Source organism: Oryctolagus cuniculus, chromosome 3, assembly GCF_964237555.1.
Source record: "Oryctolagus cuniculus chromosome 3, mOryCun1.1, whole genome shotgun sequence".
In the NCBI taxonomy this organism is placed as follows: Eukaryota; Metazoa; Chordata; class Mammalia; order Lagomorpha; family Leporidae; genus Oryctolagus; species Oryctolagus cuniculus.
Window position 1 is genome coordinate 98,019,251 of NC_091434.1, and position 21,672 is coordinate 98,040,922.

General features: G+C 38.0%; 1 protein-coding gene across 11 annotated transcripts in view; it reads left to right on the plus strand.

The window, feature by feature from the left end:
- ZEB2 (zinc finger E-box binding homeobox 2) overlaps window positions 1-21,672 on the plus strand; it is a 132,546-nt gene that overhangs the window by 108,036 nt on the left and 2,838 nt on the right. For 10 of the 11 annotated variants that reach the window (XM_070070969.1, XM_051848719.2, XM_051848720.2 and 7 more), the window contains 5 exons: window positions 8,155-8,343; window positions 9,043-9,257; window positions 11,910-12,018; window positions 12,935-14,904; window positions 16,227-16,407. In XM_070070969.1, coding sequence (XP_069927070.1) covers window positions 8,155-8,343; window positions 9,043-9,257; window positions 11,910-12,018; window positions 12,935-14,904; window positions 16,227-16,407 — 2,664 coding nt within the window. Of the gene's footprint in view, window positions 1-8,154; window positions 8,344-9,042; window positions 9,258-11,909; window positions 12,019-12,934; window positions 14,905-16,226; window positions 16,408-18,335; window positions 18,424-21,672 lie in introns of all 11 variants that reach the window. The other variant, XM_051848725.2, reaches the window with a different exon arrangement.

A 21,672-nucleotide genomic window follows, 5' to 3' on the forward strand; every position in this document is an offset into this window, starting at 1 on the left:
AGCTTAAATTAAAATATGAATTAGCTTGTATTTCTTACATGGATAACTGATGGTGTCCAAGTTTGATCATAAGGCATTTCTCAGCAAGAGTTGGGTGAGTATACAGTGTTAATCAATTGCACAAGATGAGATAATTTAAGTAGTAGGTTAATACTTACCCAGGAAGGTGTCATTCTGTTATAAAGCATGCCATTCTCTATGTATTTGTGTCTGTCACATTTTTATAGCTTGAAAGAATTTTGTCATCCAGACAGATACCTGTCATGGAAATCATAATTTTCAAAATTTTTAGTTAATTCCATATCATGTCTTTTAAAAACCAAATAGAGAAGGAGATGAATTTTGTAGAGAGAGAAACAGAAGTAGCACTTGGCGGGTTAGGCAGGCACAGGGTCGTTTTCAGACCATAATCAGCATACACCAAGAAGAGCCTGTTCGCTTCCTGCTAATGAATGCTGTGGTTTTCTTAGCTTTGTTTGCGATTAGGAGCAGCTATCTCCACTTCACAGCAAGAGTTCCCACAAGAAATAACTGATATTCCAAGCTTCTTGAGGGCTTCCTTCATTCATTCAACAAATATTTAATAAGCACTGTTTTTTCTTGTGATGCTGCCTGTGGTTCCCAGTCACCTCCGAAATATTTTTTCTTAATCTCTATATGTGATTCCTCCATCAGGAAGCTGTGTTGCTCTGAATTTTTAATTGAAAAGAATACAGATAGAACTCTCTAGGCTGAGCCAGTGAATAAAATTGAGTAGAGCAATTCATTCATTGAAATTATGGAATTCTAAAACTTTGAGGATGGTCCAGAAAGCACACACTAGTGTAATTTGCAGATTAGGAAGTTAAGAGTCAAAAGCATGGAATTCAGTTGTGCAGCAGGCGTGTGTCCTAGGCACTGTGCTAGGCCCTAGTGACACAGGACTTAGACATGGTTCAGGCCTCTTTCATCTCCTGAGTAGGTAAGTGAATGATACGAGAAAGTGATGAAATAAATTCAGTGACCACAGCATGTAGGCGAGATTCAGTAAGGAAAAAAGGAGAAGAGCTCAGGTTGAGATGGTCAGGAAGGCTTTCTGCCTTGGGAGTGACTCCCGGCTTTTCCCGACCACCTTGCTACTCACAGTCACACACGGCCCTGTGAGGCAGGGCACTGAATTCCCAGGGCAGCCGTTCTCTCACTGGGTGCGTGTCGGAATTTCCTGAAGGGCTTGTTAAAACGCAGATTGCTGATTCCGCAGGTCTGGGGTGGGACCCAAGAATTTGCATTTTGCACAAGTTCCTAGATGATACTGATGCTGCTGGTCTGGGGACCACATTTTGAAAACCACTGACTGTCCCAGCACAAACCACTAACTGTTGTGTGTCTCTCTGTGAAAATCGTATGAAAGGAGCACCGGGCAAAATCACCTTGCTTCATAACCTCCTGTAAAATAAGACACAGTAATCCGAGAGTCATTTTAGTAATATACCAACTCCAGATTTTTCGATTACACAGTAATGTGCGTATTGTCTAATTTGGCAGTTAAAAAAAAAAAAAACACATGGGCTCTGCTTCATTCTGTACCTAAACACAGCCATCAAAATTGTGTAAGGGTAGTAGCTTCTAAATCCTGGTAGTCACAATCCTCAGATATAGTATCTCACTTTAAAGGAGGCTCTTTCCCTTATGGGGCTGCTTCCTGCTGTTTAGGGAGAAGTTTGCTCCAGCCCCTGGGCATTCTCCACCTTGCTCTCCTAGAGCTCCTAGTCATGGGGAACGCTCACTGGCCTCTAAGCATGAGTTCCTTGGAGAAGCAGTGTCAGAGCAGGGGAGGAGAGAGTAGCCAAGACGCTGTCCCCATTCCCAGGGAGAGAGAAAACCTCTCTGTTGCTCTTGATGCCCCTTCCCTGGTTTCACACATGCCTCTGGAGCCTGGAGGCTCTGAGGGGCTGCCCGTGAGGCTGCGTAATGAGGGGGAAAGGTCTTCTTCTTCCCTCACGGTTGTTTTCAGATATCCAGTGCCAATATGTATTTTGGAAGCCTTATGCAAAAGTGCACACATGTATCTTTAATGACAAAATGCTTCTATTCATTAATTAGCCAACTTTAAACAAAGTAGCCATGAGAATTTATATACCTCAACAAATGCTGGGTATGTGCTTTTTTGACTCAATCAAAACTTCAATATGAGTGACTAACTTTCAGGTAATTTTCTGTGTGTTCTTACCATCCAAGGTGTTAATGATGGCACTGTTTTTCAAACAGAGGAGGAATGCATTCACCTAGATTTGTGATTGCTCCTCCAGATCCCTTTGTCTTGACAGAGCGAAGTAAGCAAAAGCCAGATTATATGTAACTATGTAATTTCCACAGTATACCAAGGAAGTACTTCTATTTGGTCCTTACTTATCCACAGATGTATTCCTGTGTCTGCATATTGCAGAATTACAACCATCTTATGTATATTCTCCAAAAATGGAGTCACAGAAGTCAGAACAAAACTCAGTGAACAGCCGGCGCTGCAGCTCAATAGGCTAATCCTCTGCCTGCGGCGCCGGCACCCCGGGTTCTAGTCCTGGTTGGGGCACCGGATTCTGTCCCGGTTGCCCCTCTTCCAGGCCAGCTCTCTGCTGTGGCCAGGGAGTGCAGTGGAGGATGGCCCAAGTACTTGGGCCCTGCACCCCATGGGAGACCAGGAGAAGCACCTGGCTCCTGGCTTCAGATCAGCCGATGCGCTGGCCGCAGTGCGCCGGCTGCGGCTGTCATTGGAGGGTGAACCAACAGCAAAGGAGGACCTTTCTCTCTGTCTCTCTCTCTCACTGTCCACTCTGCCTGTCAAAAAAAAAAAACAAAACAAAACTCAGTGAACATCGCATCTGCACCCCCAAGCATAATCCCTGGCACTGGTGGGCACTCCGTAAGAAGTCACAAAGAGAGGGATGAATTAGTTGAATGAGTCTACTCTGTTTTTACATAAACTTGCTGCAGCTCCTCTGGCCCCTTCAAGATATATTATTTTCCAAAATGATTATTTATTCATTTTGATGTGTATTAAAATGATTTCATGTAATATTCAAATATAGTTCTTCAATTTTTTATTAAAATTAAAAACAGGCAGGACATGGAAACAATGATAGTAGAAGATTATCTTCTTGTGTGAACATATATTCTTGTTACAAATCAAGAAAATAAATTTCAAAGGGAAACAAAAAAGGAGAAAGAATAAAAGAGCTGGGCTACATTATAATTTAACTACCTATAAACGCTAAATAAAACCCCCTTTTAACTCTCTATCAGTAAGTGTCATAAAACAACTGAATTATGGTGTGCTGATTTGGGGGTCAATATTATTTTTTGATTCAGACTTCTGTTAATGTTTTTTGTGCTTTTTAGTCAACAATTTTAAAAGTTAATCTGTATTGATATTTATCATTATCTACCCCAAAATACCAATATCTATCAAAGGCATACATAAAGGGATTTATGAAGTTATTATTAATAAGCAACATTAGTAAGAGAGACTAACATATTTCCAATGAAACTAGGACTTCTCTGACTAGAAGGGATCTAGAAATTTATCCTAACAATATTAAAACACATGTGGCCATAAGGAAACATTTTTAATTAATGAAGTTCTTTTTTTTTTTTTTTTTTTTTTTTTGGATAGAGAAAGTTTACCTGACCTTAGGAAAGCTAGAGATATTTGCAAGACATTAGGGTAAATTTTAGGACTAAATGTAAAATCTTTAGAGATGTGGGGAGACGTTACTTTAGGTTTCTTGTGAATTTTTTGTTATGGTTTGATCATAAATACCATGCAAATATCCTTTGTCAGTGTGTTTTGGCAGTTCTTCCAAGGAGACCAGGGAGTGAAGAGGATTATAGAAGGGAGGAAAATGAGGTTGATTTTACACTGCAAAAATGCAATGGGTAATTCTATAACTTTCTAGCAAATTTTCTACTTCATTCCTGTGCCCACTATACCATATTACAAAGTCTTTGGGAAAACAAAAATACAAACTTCCAAATACATCTGGGAGTCAATTGGACTCTGATATTGAAAGAAAATTACTTCTGAGACTGAGAAATCAGGCAGGCCCCAGGTATTCTGGGAGGAGATGATACGGTGTGATGTACCAGGTTATGTTACCTTAGTATTCTAATAAAGGTGTGAATCTGAGGGAGAGAGAGAGAAACGAAAACACAGCATAACAAACCAGAAAAGGAAGTGTCTTGGATCCCAGAATCTAAGCAGGGTTGACAACAGAGCCACTGGAAGATGTAGCTTGGCCCCAGGAACAAGGAGAGCTAGAAACAAACTGTCAACAATGCCACCTTGTCTCTTTTATTCTCTCTCTTCATAAATTGTCTTTCTGTCATGGAAAACAGTAATTTCTTCTTTATATTATAGCTACAGTTACTTGGAGCAGGAGGATGGCTGCCTTGATGCTGTTTGTAGAACAAGGTGCTAAAATCATAGGGAAAAGAGTTGCTAAACTTAGTGGGATCTATTGGTTCGCTTGAACCAATGAACGGTTTGGGTTGGAGAGTGGAGAGCTAGGACTGGCCCACTTTGGGCAGAGATAATCAACTGTGACTAGAGGAGCAGGTTCATCCTGGAGCAGAGCAGCTCCTTTGGGTACCAAACATAAGGCTTGGCAATAGGGAAATAACTATTCTTGGGCAAAGGAGAATGTTGTAGTTATATCCATATTAGTTATGATTAGCTCACGGAGAGTTTGACTCAAGCGCACTTAAGTGACTCTGGATACATGAAATATGATCAATAATGTGTCTATGCTACATAAAGAAAAATCCTTCTGGAGCAAATAGATTTAAGTGATTGAGCACCATCTTCTTCAGGAAACCCTTTTTGAATACTGATGTGAGCCCTATCAAATTCTCGCAAGTGTTTATGATGCCCATGACAGCTTATCATATAATTGTCCTACAATTGCCGGACTATTAGGTCTACTCAGCTGTAGGTGTCTTATTTGGTGCTTCCTTCTACTGAAAGACTTCCTCACTAAGATTAGTGTTAAGGATATAATTTATTCACATTCATTCATAAATGATTCTTGAGAGCCTACTTACTTCTAGGCAACATACTCAATATTCAGGATACAAAAATGATCAAAGATGATCTTTAAGAGAGCTTATGATTTGATGTCTTTTGTCCCCATCATCCTTGACACAGAAATCTAGCACAGGCAAATTTGATCTAGTAGTTGAATTGCCTCTCCAAACACCAGTAGTCTATCTAGATGCAGTTTAGTTTGCCTATCCAGAAATATCAGAGTTTTCTTCCCTTTTAAGCCGAAAGACTATTAATGCAAATCCAATTGAATTTGCATTTGATTACATTTCTGATGGAAACATTCATATGCAAATGAAAATTCATGCAAAGATAGCCAGATAATTCCAATAGTTGCTGAAATATCAAGATAAAATTGAGATATTAAATGTACATCTATCCATGTTTACTAGGTTACACTAAGGTCATCAAGAGGAATGGTGTTCTCAAAAAAAAATAAATTTTGTCTTACACTTTCAGGTAGGTATGAGTTTAGAAAGGAGCTGTTATGTTACTTTTGACTGTCAGAACTGAAAAAGACATCAGTTATTAGTCAAATTAAGCAAGTTATTAAAAAATGTTTATTTTGGACTCACCATTTTGTCCCCTTTATCTTTTCTTACCATTAAAAAAGAGGTGGCTTTTGATAGATCTAAAGTTATTTTGATGACCCAAAACAATGAACAAATGGTTTGTGCAAGTTGGCAGTTCCCACACACTCCCCTAGGGACCCAGTGATGCAAGTTAAATGACATCATCACAATCACCACCAATAAGTCTCCTTTGGAAAGCATCCATGGCATTGTGAGTAGAGCAGCAGAAAAATGATCCTAATGTCACTATTCTTTTGTTAAACCCAGTTAAGAAAAGATCTAAGCAAAATTTCGAGGTATAATATTTTATTCCACTGTTGCACCTAATTCTGAGAGAATCAGACTATTATTCTTGTTAAACTTCACAGAAGTTAGAGTAGCCAAAGAGAAAGGTTTGAGATCACAGCATCAGGAGTGGTGACACTTAGTCTGCAAAGTGTAATACCCCCATTTTGTTTTTGTTGTATTCTTCGTGTTTGTTCACAGTTCCAAATGTTTTTAGAATGCTAGTATTCCCTTCTTTGGTGATTGTTGTCTACCACTTATCAGATCTGAAAATCCTAACCCTGATGGAGGTTTCTTAGCTTCTCCCACCTTGACAAACCCAATCCTTCCCTAAATCTTAGGAATTATACTTAAGTATCTTTCAAATTCAGCCACTTTGTCATCTCATCACCATTCTTTATTTTGTGTCTTTTGCTTGGTGGAGCCTCCTGACTTCCCAGAATTTGCTTTTTCTCTTCTAACAATTGCTGTCATACTATAGCCAGAGTTGTCATTTAGAAATGCAAATTGTCATAATTTCATCCAACCATCCTCCTTGCTTAATACCCTCCAGTGGCTTCCTGAGTCTCTTAGAATAAAAACCCAGATCAAAATCCTTAATGGGATATTGCCCTGCCCACTACATGTTTTGATTCCTGCCTGCCTCTTCTGGGGCTCACCTCTAACTCTGTGCCTCCAGCACTCTCCTTTTCTATCTAAAAATGTCTCATAGCCTTTCCAGCCACCACATCCCTTCATACGCTGTGTTTCCCCAGCTTATAAAGTTAGGAGACTTCTTGCTTCCTGATCTTCTAGATCACACCAGGTCTCTCTGTTACTTCTTTACACCAGTGCCCAACTTTCTTCCATTCTACTTACTCATGTATATAATGACATATGTATTTCTGAAATCCTATCAGTTGTATTCATCTTTCTCGTGGCTGCCTGAAGAATGAGCCTAGATCTGTTCTTTGCGTACCAGAGCAAGACAAGATGCCTCACACATACCAGGCATTCAGTAAATACTTGTTGAGTTAACGGGAGATTCCACTTTCTATTCGTCTCATCTAGAAATCCACGAATACATCATAATGGAAGGGGAAAAACATTAACTGGTTTGCTGAAACCTCACTCTACCACAGCTTCGCCAAGGACAGTTAGTATGGAAATACTGTAGTATCACTTCTGGCAAAGAAGGTAGGCTGAAGGACCTAGAGCAACCAAGGTTAACTGCTCTGGAGAGCCATGATAGTGGTATCCCATCATTAGTTGTACCAGCCAAGCACTTTACCATTTTCCCTGTGATAGAGTAGTGTAACAGCTGCTCTCCCCATTCCCTCTTATGTATACAAGATTTTGTTGAGTAAGTTTAAGCCACGACTAATTTCAGAAACACACCTAGAGATTTCAAATGTACAGAGTCCTGTGACAGAAGTTGCTAAAATCGGTTTACAACTATTATTCAGTGCGTGGGAATTGAGTCACAATTGCAAAAGTTGAAATCATTTCAAAATCACACAGCAGTATAGCCAATTTCTCAAGTCCCTCTGTTACTTTTTATTTGATTTCTATCAGCTGTGAGCTTAATTTTATTTTCAACAGCTTTAAGATACTGAGCTAAAGCATTGAAATTATAGGATAAGATAAACTGTCACGTTCCCTGATTTTTTTTTTTTTTTAACAAAGTGATGTTATTCTCTCTAGGAATATCTGTCCTTCCTTGTCTTGGACTGTGTAGTCTCGGGTTGTCTGTGATATTCAGAGGTTGGAGGGTTAAAAGCTTATATTTTGCAGCCAGATGGATCCGCCATTGGAGATGTTTAGTGGACAATTTAAAAAATCACATATATCTTTTTCAAAAGAAAAGCAAGTTTTACACAGATCACTAAGGTAGCTTTGACCTTATAGTATTTCTCATGGATCTTAGAGTGTAATTCTTTAAAGAAAAGTTCACTAGAATCACTTTTAGATTTATTTCATTCTTTGTGAATTATGCAGACCAGTATTCTACAAAGGAAAAAAAAATGTGCCTATTAATGCCAAGGACTTTCCTTCCTTGCCTGTGTTTTGTGACTAAGCAGTCAGTCAATACTGGGTCATCCTCTACACCTCAGGCCAATAGACCCAAGTGTCTGTAGTCTTCTCACCGGCCAGCCCTTCTTCCTAACAGTGATACGGATGGGCATGGGCTCCAAGGAACACGGCCCTGAAAAGACATTTCTTCTCCTTTTATGATTTCAGTGAAGAATGCAAATTGCACAGCAGACTTTGAGGAATACTTTGCCAAAAGGAAACTGGAGGAGCGCGATGGCCATGCAGTCAGCATCGAGGAGTACCTTCAGCGCAGTGACACAGCCATCATTTACCCAGAAGCCCCTGAAGAGCTGTCTCGCCTTGGCACGCCGGAGGCCAATGGGCAAGAAGAAAACGGTGAGACTGTGATTCATTTTTAGCCATGGCACTGACCTCTGCAGCTGTTACAATTACAAATGCACTACATGCCTGGGTGTTTACCTTAAAATTTGAAGAACAGCTGCAGAGGCATGGAATTTCATGAGCAAAGATTAGAACTGTAATTTTAGGGTATTGTGAAATTTTTTTGTCAGCAAATTTGTGTCATTTGTACGTCCAATAAAGAACAAGAACAATTAGAGCCCATTTCTAGCAGATAAAAATATCTAAATGTGTTCCTATCTTTCTGAAATATTTTACTTTTGAGGAAAAAACAAAGTTTGGTAACCCTGACCCTCACCTTTTGTTCCTCGCTGCCCACACCTGAAAAGCTCAGTCTGTGACTTCCTGAGTCCTATGCTACTGAAGATTTCATCACAGCTGTCAATCACCTAACAAGAATCTCCCCATTTATCAGCTGTTTAAATCCCCACCCCCCAAAAAAAAAGCTCCAGTTAGTAATTAATTAATTTTCGAGCGTAGTGTGAGCTGATTCCGACAAGTCTGTCCTGGGTGTGCGTGGGGACTGGTGTGCGAGGGGCCGGCTGCAATGATGGCACTTTGGTGGAGCAGATTGCGGTGATTCCTGTCATACCAGCCCGGGCAGCCAGCCCATTAGCTGCCATTGATTTACTGACCTTTTGGCCCGCTTCTCTCTCACTCGTCTCTCGGCTACAGACCTGCCACCTGGAACTCCAGATGCTTTTGCCCAACTGCTGACCTGCCCCTACTGCGACCGGGGCTACAAGCGCTTGACATCACTGAAGGAGCACATCAAGTACCGCCATGAGAAGAATGAGGAGAACTTTTCCTGCCCTCTTTGTAGCTACACGTTTGCCTACCGCACCCAGCTCGAGCGGCATATGGTGACGCACAAGCCAGGGACAGATCAGGTGGGGGGTTGGTTTTAAGTGATTTTTTTCTATAATAACCCCTTAGAGAAACGATATTGCTTTGATTGGCAATCATTATTAATTTTTCATGGCATTTTGAAGATGCAGATCTTTTAATGGTAATAGCTTTAATTGAGGTCTAAATGATTTTTTGATGGTCTCTTCTAATATGATTTAATAGTCTTATGTTCACGATCGAATGAGTGTGTTAATTTCTAATTTAGAAATTTTATTTGCACTTTAACTTGACTTTAGTTCCATTTTTATGTTCCACAAAAAGTGACTGAAATTGTAGCATTTTAATAATATATTATTAAACATCTCAGCAATTTTAATTCCATTTTTCACCTACTTTTACTGAAAATTTTTTCTTCATATAGGATCTAACTCAAAAGCAGGGTGTATTTCTTGCATTTGTCATATAACACCTTCAGTTACTTAGAGTATTTTTACAAGCTGCTACTAGTCTATGAAATCTAATTAAGTATTTTAAGGAAAATCAGAAAGGCATTTAGTATATATGTATATGTATAATAAATTGGATTAGTCCTAAAACATTGGATATACATTAAAAATGATCCCTTCTTGATATGCATATTTGTTGCTAAATCTTAAAATTGCTGTGCCTCTTTTGGCTCACTTGTGTTTAGTACTATGCCCTATCTTGAACAGGTGAGCATGGGTCCTTAAATCCCTAAAATGATTGAATGGGATTGATCCACAGTATTCCTTAAATGTTGCAGCAAAATCGCTCTTACTCTTCCCTTGGGAAAACTGACTTCGCAAACTGCTATTATGATAGTAATATTTATGGTGTTCGGGAGGTAGCAGAAATGGTGTCTTAAGTCACAATACTAAGCCCAACAGGTCTGGAATTACCCCAGATTTGCATTGATACCATATCTGTTTCATAAAGTATTAAACATAATATTCTATATAAAATTCTTATTTTGTTCTTTGGGCTTTACTTTTCTTTGAATGAGGAAAATAAGAATAAGCAAACACTATCAAGCAATGACAATAATACTCTATTATGGAATTTTACTATTTTGAGACAGCAGTTCATATAAATCATTCCATTTAGATCTGATGGGGCTTGTCACCTGAATGCTTTTCAACGCGTGTTATAAAAAATATGCTTGCTTAGTTTTGCTTATGTAACAGTTTATCTCCCCTTGCTTGTATGCACAAAATCTCTAGGAAAAAAAGTGCCTAGATATTTATCTAGCATAACTGCTTTAAATTTCACATGCAGAAGTGTGATTGTGTTGGCGCATTATGAATGGTAGCTTTGGTGTTGAAAAGTCCCCTCATTTGCTCATGGCATTTACAATTAGTAAATTAAAATGATTGTATCATATTAACAGTGGCACAACTAAAGTTTATAGTAGTCCTCTGAGGGCTGTGGGGGGGACAAAGCAGCTGTTGCTGTTTGTTTATGCAACTCAGCAACATATGAGCGCTGGTCCCTCAATGGCGCTCGGCGGGCTGGGCTCCGCTTGATCTTTGAAGGTTGCTGCTGTTTGAACAAACCTCCCTGTGTCCCATGTAACACCATCTGTCTCACTAGGAATGTGGGAAGATTCAGCACACCCTAGCAGTTGTCATACCGTTTCTCTGCTGTCTTTTTTGCAAAAGGCTTTTGTGTCATTGCTGCTAGAAAAAGCTGACCTCCTACCTTGAGTATCCAGAGTGGAGGACTTATTTTTTTTTTTCTGAATTCTAAGTTGCACTGGTTTTTTTTTTTCCTCTTGTTCAAAAAGGTCAGCTGTGTTTGATTATATCTTTGCTGCTTTTAACTTGTCTTTTCAGCAAACTTTTTTTTTTTTTCTGTTCTGTCCCTACTCCCTAGCACACTACTAAAAAGGAAAATGAAAAGTCATTGAGGTCTTTCTTACTGGCCTGTGATAAAACTGCTCAAGCAGCTATTACCCAAGATGTTGTTTCTTACATTTGATAGTGAGTCAAATCTGATAGGCAGCACCTCAGGAAAAAAAAAAAAAAAAAACAGAATTTACATTAGCTACTAGTGTAGTGAATGGGTTATTTAAATGTGCTTATTGTGTAATGAAATATTTATAGTCAGGGGTTTTTTGTTTTATTTTGTGTGTTTTTATTTTGTGGGTTTTTTTTTTGCCTTTCTTTAAATTTCAGATTATTTCAGGGTAGGATATATTTTCACCCTGATAGAGAAAATTTAGTAAAATTTTGTATAAGTGTGTGGGATTTTTTTTAAACTATTCAGAATTTTCAGGAAAATGTTTATTTTTTTCCTGGAAAAAAATAGTTGCATTCTAACAGGGAATCTTCAGACTTCAGACTTTGCAGTAAACACAAAGAGACACAAACATCTTTACAATTATACTTTTTCATCTCCAAAGGCTTAAAAAAAACATTTTGGAAAAGAGACTGCAGAAATAATTTTAAAGCAAGTGTTGGATGCGCATGTGAAAGCACTTTTTTTTACATTCATTCCAATTTTATTACCAACATTATCACTTTTATTGCAACTCTGAAAGACTGGGTGGATAAATAAGCATGCACTCAAACCTTTTGGACTGTCTAAAGCGTAGAGGTCTTTTAAACATATTTGTCATGAATTTTCTTTGTTCCTCCTGCACAAAAATGATGTCAGTCTTTCCCTTCTTATAGCACCAAATGCTAACCCAAGGAGCAGGTAATCGCAAGTTCAAATGCACAGAGTGCGGCAAGGCCTTCAAATATAAACACCATCTGAAGGAGCACCTGCGAATTCACAGTGGTGAGTAGCAGAGGAGCTGATGCTCACATTCGCATTTGGTTTGATTACAGGAGCTTTAAAGATTGTTTAAAATTAATACACTCCTGTTTGTAGAGTTTGGATCTACCCATTTACTTTGTAAACTATGTGAGCTTCATGTGTCTCCATGAGACTCAGCATCACCAATAAGACTGTCTTATAAAAAAAAAGAGGAATGTTTATGCTTCTTAAAAATTCCAAATCCTTAATATAGAATCTAGAGTCTCCTTTTGGTCCTTTAAAAACCTCTTCCCCAGATTAAATGTTTTTGAGCTGGCAAATTCCAAAGCATATTCATTTTCGATGCCTGCCCATGAAAAGAAGAGGTTGAAGAATTTTGGATAGGAGGATAACATTTAGGATAAATGTTCCTTGATTCCCAGGGCACTCTGTATTACAGAACAGTACCCCACCACTGAGATTTCATCTTTATAACTAGGCTGATAGCTCTGCCAAGCATTTTATTACCAAGTTGGATGCTATTCAAAGGACTAGTTGGATTGGTAGAATCAATGGAATGTCCACAGAGTTGATTAAAGCCACAGCTACACTTCCCTTTAAATACTGTGACATCTTTATTGTGCTATTGACCACACATTAATCTGACACTCTGTGTAAATAGGAGGCTGTAGACAGCAAGACAAGATTTGGGATCTTAACTGGAAAAGGCTTAGATAGCCCTCACCTTCCACTGCTAACATCTTGAATTACGTCCTCCTAGGGTAGATAAAGCCCAGAAACTGTAACAGTCACATAATTCTAATCTAACACCTAGAATGCAGAGGTACCCCCACTGTGTACCTTTCATTTGATTGTTTCACAGAGGCTTATATGGTAGACATCTGCAAGTGTTACTTAATTGAAAAAAATATAATGTTAATTTTAATTATCCTTTTAGGTGAAAAACCCTATGAGTGCCCAAACTGCAAGAAGCGTTTCTCCCATTCGGGTTCCTACAGTTCGCACATCAGCAGCAAGAAATGCATTGGTTTAATCTCGGTAAATGGCCGCATGAGAAATAATATCAAGACGGGTTCTTCCCCTAATTCTGTTTCTTCTTCTCCTACAAATTCAGCCATTACTCAGTTAAGAAACAAGTTGGAGAATGGAAAACCACTTAGTATGTCTGAACAAACAGGCTTACTTAAAATTAAAACAGAACCACTAGATTTCAATGACTACAAAGTTCTTATGGCCACACACGGGTTTAGTGGCACTAGTCCCTTTATGAATGGTGGGCTTGGAGCCACCAGCCCTTTAGGAGTTCATCCATCTGCTCAGAGTCCAATGCAACACTTAGGTGTAGGGATGGAAGCCCCTTTACTTGGATTTCCCACCATGAATAGTAATCTAAGCGAGGTACAAAAGGTTCTACAGATTGTGGACAATACGGTTTCCCGGCAAAAAATGGACTGCAAGGCTGAAGAAATTTCAAAGTTGAAAGGTTATCACATGAAGGATCCATGCTCTCAACCTGAGGAACAAGGAGTTACTTCTCCTAATATTCCAGCTGTCGGTCTTCCAGTAGTGAGTCATAACGGTGCCACTAAAAGTATAATTGACTACACGTTAGAAAAAGTCAATGAAGCCAAAGCTTGCCTCCAGAGCTTGACTACTGACTCAAGGAGACAGATCAGTAATATAAAGAAAGAGAAGCTGCGTACTTTAATAGATTTGGTCACCGATGATAAAATGATTGAGAACCACAACATATCCACTCCATTTTCCTGCCAGTTCTGTAAAGAAAGTTTTCCTGGCCCCATTCCTTTGCATCAGCATGAACGTTACCTTTGTAAGATGAATGAAGAGATCAAAGCAGTCTTGCAACCTCATGAAAACATAGCCCCCAACAAAGCGGGAGTTTTCGTCGATAATAAAGCCCTCCTCTTGTCATCGGTACTTTCTGAGAAAGGACTGACAAGCCCCATCAACCCATACAAGGACCACATGTCTGTACTCAAAGCATACTATGCTATGAACATGGAGCCCAACTCTGATGAACTGCTGAAAATCTCCATTGCTGTGGGCCTTCCTCAGGAATTTGTGAAGGAATGGTTTGAGCAACGAAAAGTCTACCAGTATTCAAATTCCAGGTCACCATCACTGGAGAGGAACTCCAAGCCGTTAGCTGCCAACAGCAACCCTCCCACTAAAGACTCTTTATTGTCCCGCTCTCCCGTAAAGCCCATGGACTCCATAACATCACCATCTATAGCAGAACTGCACAACAGTGTTACGAATTGTGATCCTCCTCTCAGGCTAACCAAACCTTCCCATTTTACCAATATTAAACCCGTTGAGAAATTGGACCACTCGAGGAGTAATACTCCTTCTCCCTTAAATCTTTCTTCCACATCTTCTAAAAACTCCCACAGTAGTTCGTACACTCCAAACAGCTTCTCTTCCGAGGAGCTCCAGGCTGAGCCTTTGGACTTGTCATTACCAAAACAAATGAAAGAACCCAAAAGTATTATAGCCACAAAGAACAAAACTAAAGCTAGTAGCATAAATGTAGACCATAACAGTGTTTCTTCGTCATCTGAAAACTCAGATGAGCCTCTGAACTTGACTTTTATCAAGAAAGAGTTTTCAAATTCAAATAATCTGGACAATAAAAGCACTAACCCAGTGTTCGGCATGAATCCCTTTAGTGCCAAACCTTTGTACACAGCTCTTCCACCACAAAGCGCATTTCCCCCTGCCACTTTCATGCCACCAGTCCAGACCAGTATCCCAGGGCTACGACCATACCCGGGACTGGATCAGATGAGCTTCCTACCACATATGGCCTATACCTACCCAACTGGAGCAGCTACCTTTGCTGATATGCAGCAAAGGAGGAAGTACCAGCGGAAACAAGGATTTCAGGTAATGAGACATGCTTTTTGCCCTGAAGAAAGGAGATGAAAATTATGTGGTTTACATGCATAGAGGAAAAAAAATCTCTGCGGAAAAAATCAGCAGAAACAAGTTTGTTTAATGTGAACCTAAAACTGAGTGGCAAGAAAAATGAATAGATGAACACTGTACTCTGCAAATATATTTGCCTTAAGAAAAAGATAAAGGAGTTAATATTTATTTGAGGGATTTATTCAGATTGACTTATCCGCATGGATAACAATACTCGGTAGGACATACATAGGTGCTAAAATTGAAGCTTTATAACAGTCACATGCTTTTAAAGGTGTTCCTAACTTAGCACAATACATATGTAAATTTGATATGGACTTTGTTTTCTAGAAATAGTTTATTTTGAACAATATCTAAAAAAATATTTTGTATATTCTACAACTGCTTACCTCATCTTCAAACTAGTGAATAATTTATGATTTTCAAATAGAAAAGCATAGGTGTTTTAATATTATGCAGTATAATCCCTGTTTGCAAAATAGGAGCGAAACTCGTAGTGCACCTGTGTAACAGCTGTTCCGGAGTTCCAATTTACAGTGTGTCTGCCCTCTTTGTAAATGTATTTAAGCCTATTTAATCTTCTCTAATATTAATTAGTGTAGACATAGTCTAAGAAAACTGAACTGTGGGCTAGCAAATGGAAATGTATGTTATCATGCAAGTTTGCACTCCTTTGGATCAAGACAAAATAAATATCAAGAAATTTAATAATTTACTGATCCACATTCATTATTGCTCAATGCTGAAGGCTGTTTTAACATAGATAGAACATTGATAAAAAGTGTTATTAATATTCCCTATTTCAAATTAGAAAATTAAATATAAAAATATAGCTTGAGGCTTTTAGTTGGTAGACATACATTTAAATAGATTGCATAATAATAACATTTTGTACCTAAATATAAAATTCAATTAAAATGGGGTTTCTACAGCTACCAATCATTTCTAAACTTAAGCACACTGAAAATACACAAATTCTGTTGTTTCATTTTTACTCATGGATATCTCCTGGTACAAATAAAATAATGGATTTTAGAAAAATTAAGAGTTGACCATTTTTATGTCCTCGAAAAACAGCAAGGTCTACATTCAGGGGAAGAGAGGTTTATATTTTTGTTGAAATGTCAGATCTCATATATTGTTCATGGAAGAGAAAATATTTTAACCTTAGCTTGATTAATAGCAAGTTCTGTTGAGGTTCTCCAGATGTCAGCCTATGCAAAGTTGTTTGGTGTAAACACAAAAAGAAGACTGTGTTGAACTATGTGATTATGTCACAGGGAGAATTGCTTGATGGAGCACAAGACTACATGTCAGGCCTAGATGACATGACAGACTCCGACTCCTGTCTGTCTCGAAAGAAGATCAAGAAGACAGAGAGTGGCATGTACGCATGTGACTTATGTGACAAGACATTCCAGAAAAGCAGTTCCCTTCTGCGACATAAATACGAACACACAGGTATGAGTGACTTTGACTAGCTAGTTAGAGCTTTCCAGCCTGCTGTACATTTCATAATATTTAATGAGTACACTTGTGCAACATAAGATGTAGCATATGCTGATACCTTCAACAAGGAAGAAATAATGCTTTTGCCTAGTTCAGTAGGACTTTTTGTTGCCTGTTTATTGAATCATTCGTGTGTTTATGAGTGTACTTGTCTTCATATCTTTCAAATCAGTCTGTTAGCCAAATTTACAAATCATATCAAAGGAATGTTTAAATGGCCAAGGCAATGAGATGACATCACACAAGCCGGTTATTGAAAATATCTTCAAATTTTTAAGCTATGATGTACCTGTATACATAAAAATCTAATAATGGATTCAGTTGATGAATTAGTTTCATCATTCAAACATCAAGTAAGCCATGATTTGGGTTGATTTTGTTTGTTTTTCTGTAAATTGTCCACCTTTTGAATCAACTAAAAGTTATGGCATTGTAAAAGAAAAGTAAATAGACCAGATAAGCTACAGTACTACCTATATTTGCAAGACTAAAATAAAACTTTATAAATTTAATTATTTTATCTCAAATTCATGCATTGCTAATTAGGAACAATTACAAAGAGTTCACAAAGCAGCAGCCTAATTCTTCCCTATCAGTAAAGAGAGAGTAGATTAGTTTTTATTATTTAAATATTTTTTAAAAAATTTCTTTGAAAGGCAAGAGAGATAGACAAAGAGATAATGCTCTTATCTACTAATTCACTCTTCAGATGCCCACAGTGGCTAGGGATGGGCCTTGCCTGAAGACAGGAGTCAGGAACTCAATCCAGATCTCCCACATGGTTGGCAGAAACCCAATTACTTAAACTATCACTGCTGCTTCTAAGGGTCTGCATTAACAGAAAGCTGGAGTCAGGAGTTGGTGCTGGGAATTGAACCCAGGCACTACAATGTGAGACACTAGCTCCCATTTTTTAAAATAAAGATGGAGTATCACGGTGTCAAGCCATATAGCCTTCAACTATCAAGATCTGATCTGTAGCTCTACCGTCCTGCTCCACCATTGTTCCCTCCCTCCCTCCTGCTTTGGCCTTGAACAACAAGATGACTCAACCTCATCCTGGACTGTAACCCATCTCCAGCTTTTCTCTACTTGAAATGTATCATGCTTTATGGGCCTTTGATGAGAAAACAAAGAGGGTGGGATCTCTATCAAAATACTAGTAAGGGAAGGACAAAGGAAAATACCTCATTTTAAAAAATTTAATAGCTCATTTTAAACCAGAGAAGCTTTATAGCAGATACTTTAATATGGAAAAAGAAATTAATGTGAATGTTTTTGGGGAGAAAGTGTTGATGAGGCAAAAAAGGAAAATGACAAAGAAAAGAAAAGGGAATGTAAATACTTACTTTCATATTTTTTCTAATACGAGACACCATTTTTGGTGATTGAAACTCTCCTTGGGATGCACTTGTACTCTGCAGCATCCCTTGGCCTTCATTCGGTGAGTGCTGGAAGCAGCACCAGGGACCATAATCAGCCTAACAGTGGCGACACAGCAGGCTGAGTTCGGTAACGTGAAGTGTTGTGAGGATCTGTGACGAGCACAAGATTGGTAAATAACTGTGCTCTTCCTCCAATAGTCCAGGTTCCATTTTCTTTAATTGTCTAATATTCATAATTATTTTAAAAGTTCAATTAATGATGCTTAAAGGACAATCCAACTTGAATAGCAAATCCAAATGGCTTTTATACTTGTGTGATATAATTCAATGTTTGAAATGCCAAAATTTTCCTACATTTGTTTTTTATTATTATTATAGATATTGCCTTTAGTACCAAGTCCTGTTTAAGCATTTGCAGAGTAAAGATATTTTCATACCTAAATTTTCTTTAGTATTTTAATCAACTTCAAATATATTTTGTATTTCATTATTCAGCTACAATAGGCACATCCTTGAAGGCATCTTTCCCTCTCTGATTGGTTATATTATATGACCATATGCAAACTCTATCATTTACTAAATGGTGAGTGTAAAACTTTTATTTTAGTGAGGGATTTCATACGTATTGACATCAAGTCAATATATTTATTTCTTATAAATCAGATAGTCCATAAGTTTCATAGGTATATAGATAAGAGACCCAAAAGTTGACGAACACAAATATATATACTTAATTTAAAAAATAAACTTCATTTCAAAAAGCAAAAGTAAAATGTCTGGTCCTATAAATGTGAGATCTGCTGCCTAGAAATATTGCTTTGCAACAGGAAGCTAACCATCCAGTGGTTTCTCTAAACTGGTGATGAATTATCCTATTGGCTCCTCAGCTTGTCAAGTTTCCAGTGTGTTAACTTTTTGGTCTCTTGACCGAACATCTTGTGACATTTCAACTGCCAGTGTATCAGGTTCCATCCAAGTGAGGTTCTTTGTGAATTTTATATCGCTGTGATATATGTCAAAATTTACTCCATTTTTCTATCACAATTGGGTCCTGCAAACTTTTAATTTGTTTACATTAAGCACTAGAAATATTTTGAGAATGTATTAATATGCATAGTATAAGTAAGAAATGTCTTGGGGTTGATTGATCCTCTGGTTGGGAAATAAACTTGAATTGTCATTTGATCATTATGTGTTGATTATGAATGTGCCATGGATAAAATGTGTTTGTTACATCTGTTTACAACTTAGCCTACAAAATGTTTAAAAGGAAATTATGAGCTATTCTTGGCATCCGATGATCTTTTGACTCAACTTGTTTAAATTTATTTCCTAGGCAGATATCAAAGTCATAATAGTTAATTTTTCTTATCAATGGCTTATTGCTTCTGTGCTTTTCTTGGGACATGGGACTGGGACAGTGGAAGGAAACTGTGTTGATGGTGACTTCAGTAGGATTAACAATCACTAGCAAGAACTGTAAAATAAAAAAAATCTGCAACTCCTGTTAGGCACTGTCAAGAACTTATTTATATTCCATTAAAATCTGAATCTGACATGTATTGAGTGCTTTCTCTTTTGAAGCATTGTGATAGGTGCTTTTAAACCTATCTTATTTAGAAAAGTAATAAAAATGTTTCTGCTTTTGAGTAGATAATGTCTAAGTTTCAAATAAATTACCAATTTGTTTCTCAGTTATATAATTTTTTCACACCATAAACCTATTTATTAAATTCAGCTATCTTCCTGTCATGTGAATCATGAACCTAGATATTAGAGAAAAGAATTTACCCAACAAAAGTTTTGATTTGCTCAGTATGACTTTGGATGATTTTCTGAATCTTGCTCATGTGGAAATTTAATTCTAGGACATCTTGCTTTGAGTTAGGTAAACCAATCAAAAAAGTTAAAAAGAGATGAATGTCCAAGTGAGTTTCTCTTTAAATTGAATTTATTAAATACTTCCCAGTGAAACTTCTGAATGTTAGAATATTTCATGCAAGGTATACATCAAAACTGTCACCTGCCTCCAAATTCCTTCCTTTGTATGGCAACATAGCTGAGTATTTGTCCTTTTAAGTTGTCAGTTCATAATGTGAAATTAATATAATTCTATTATAAGCATATTATTTATTATTAAATGCGATCTCTGGCAATTGATTGGGTATAGCCATAGAATATTGATATGATAGACTACTGTTTAGCAGTCATCCATCCACCAAGTATTTCTAACAGACCCTGAAATACCTGACTGTGTCCACCGTCTCTCAGGACATTGCTCTGTTTTTGTCCCTTTGGAAAAGAAAGAACCATACCAAGTGTAATGTTCATTCAAAATTATTCACACATTTTCTCAATGAAGTGACCTAACTGGGTGACCTTCTTTTTGTTCCTGAACTGATGAGATGTTAGAATCCAGGAGGTTTGCAACAGTTTTGCCCACATACTCTTCAGCAACTCAAGCCCCAACACACTCTTCATCTACGATTTCTCCTCTCTGTTTTCAGATTCATTTCTTCTCCATATTCTGCTCTTGATGCATGCATCTTGCTTAGAACTTAGGAAATTATCGAAAATGTATTTAATAATAAGATTAAGATGATCTAACATCAACTGAGTGCTTGGTATGAAGTCCTGGTACTAAACACTTTACATACATCATGTCCTGTACTCCTTATAGTCAGTCTGCAAGTTAGGTCCCCAAATGATCTTCCTTTTACCTCCAAAAGACCCTGACTGATGTTTGGAGAGGTTAACATGCCTGTGGATGCACAAGTGGTTGTAAGAGATGGAGTGGAACCCAGACTCTAGAACTCATCTCCCCTATTAACACGTACCATCCTGCCCTATGGATGACATACTACTTCTAGAAACATTTCCTCCTTTCTCCTGGTAGCAGCCTTTTCTGTGACGTTCATGGCCGCAAGAGAGAGACCCAATTCATAATACAATGACTTGAAGCTTCCCAGGAAGTGAAACAACTCTTGTCTTCTTCCCAGATATACTTCTATTTCCTATTAAATTACCTCCCCACCATGGTGGTCTTGTCAGGTAGAAAGGCGTGCTTTCCTTCCAAACTCTTGGCGCTCCACTGGAATTCTGTTACCCCGTTGACTTCACTCAGAGCATCTTTCCCAAAAGTTAGGAAGTGGTGCTTGTGTGGTCTGAATTACACTTGTTTCTTCAGACTGTTAGTGCCTTGAAGTAGATTAGAATTTTGTTTCCAGTTTAACTTGTAATCACCAACACATCTCTCTGATTCCGTCTCTTATAGGTAAATAACTTCTTCTTACTCTAATACCGTGCCTTATCACATCTGTCCTCACTAAATTTACATTGGACGTTCCAGTAAAATGAAGACCATTAATGAGAGAACAAATAGTAGTCTGCTGCATTTTCTAAATGGTGGCATGCCCTGGAGGCATTCAATAACATTATTAAAGATATTTGATTACTAATTGAGATTATATATCACCACATAACTGCATACCTGAAGTGTGTGGAATGGGTTCCTAATCTTATAACACGACACTTAGCAAATGAAAATGGGCTTGAATTTATTAATGCTGGTTTTCAATTTAATTTGCCACAGTGCGAGTTTGAATTGGGAGGCAGAAGCACGTGGCTTCGTGTATGTTGTGATGATGCCTGGTGCTCGACAGGACTCACTTCTGATTTTAACTCTGGAGCATCACACTGATAATTTTCTCTTTGTCAGTTCTATTTTGGACATAAACTTTTAAGTATGGCAGCTATGGAAGGTGTCGAAGGCATTCCAGTGCTATTTGTGGCCTGGAATCAACCAGATGTGTTTAGGCTTGGCACTGGTTTC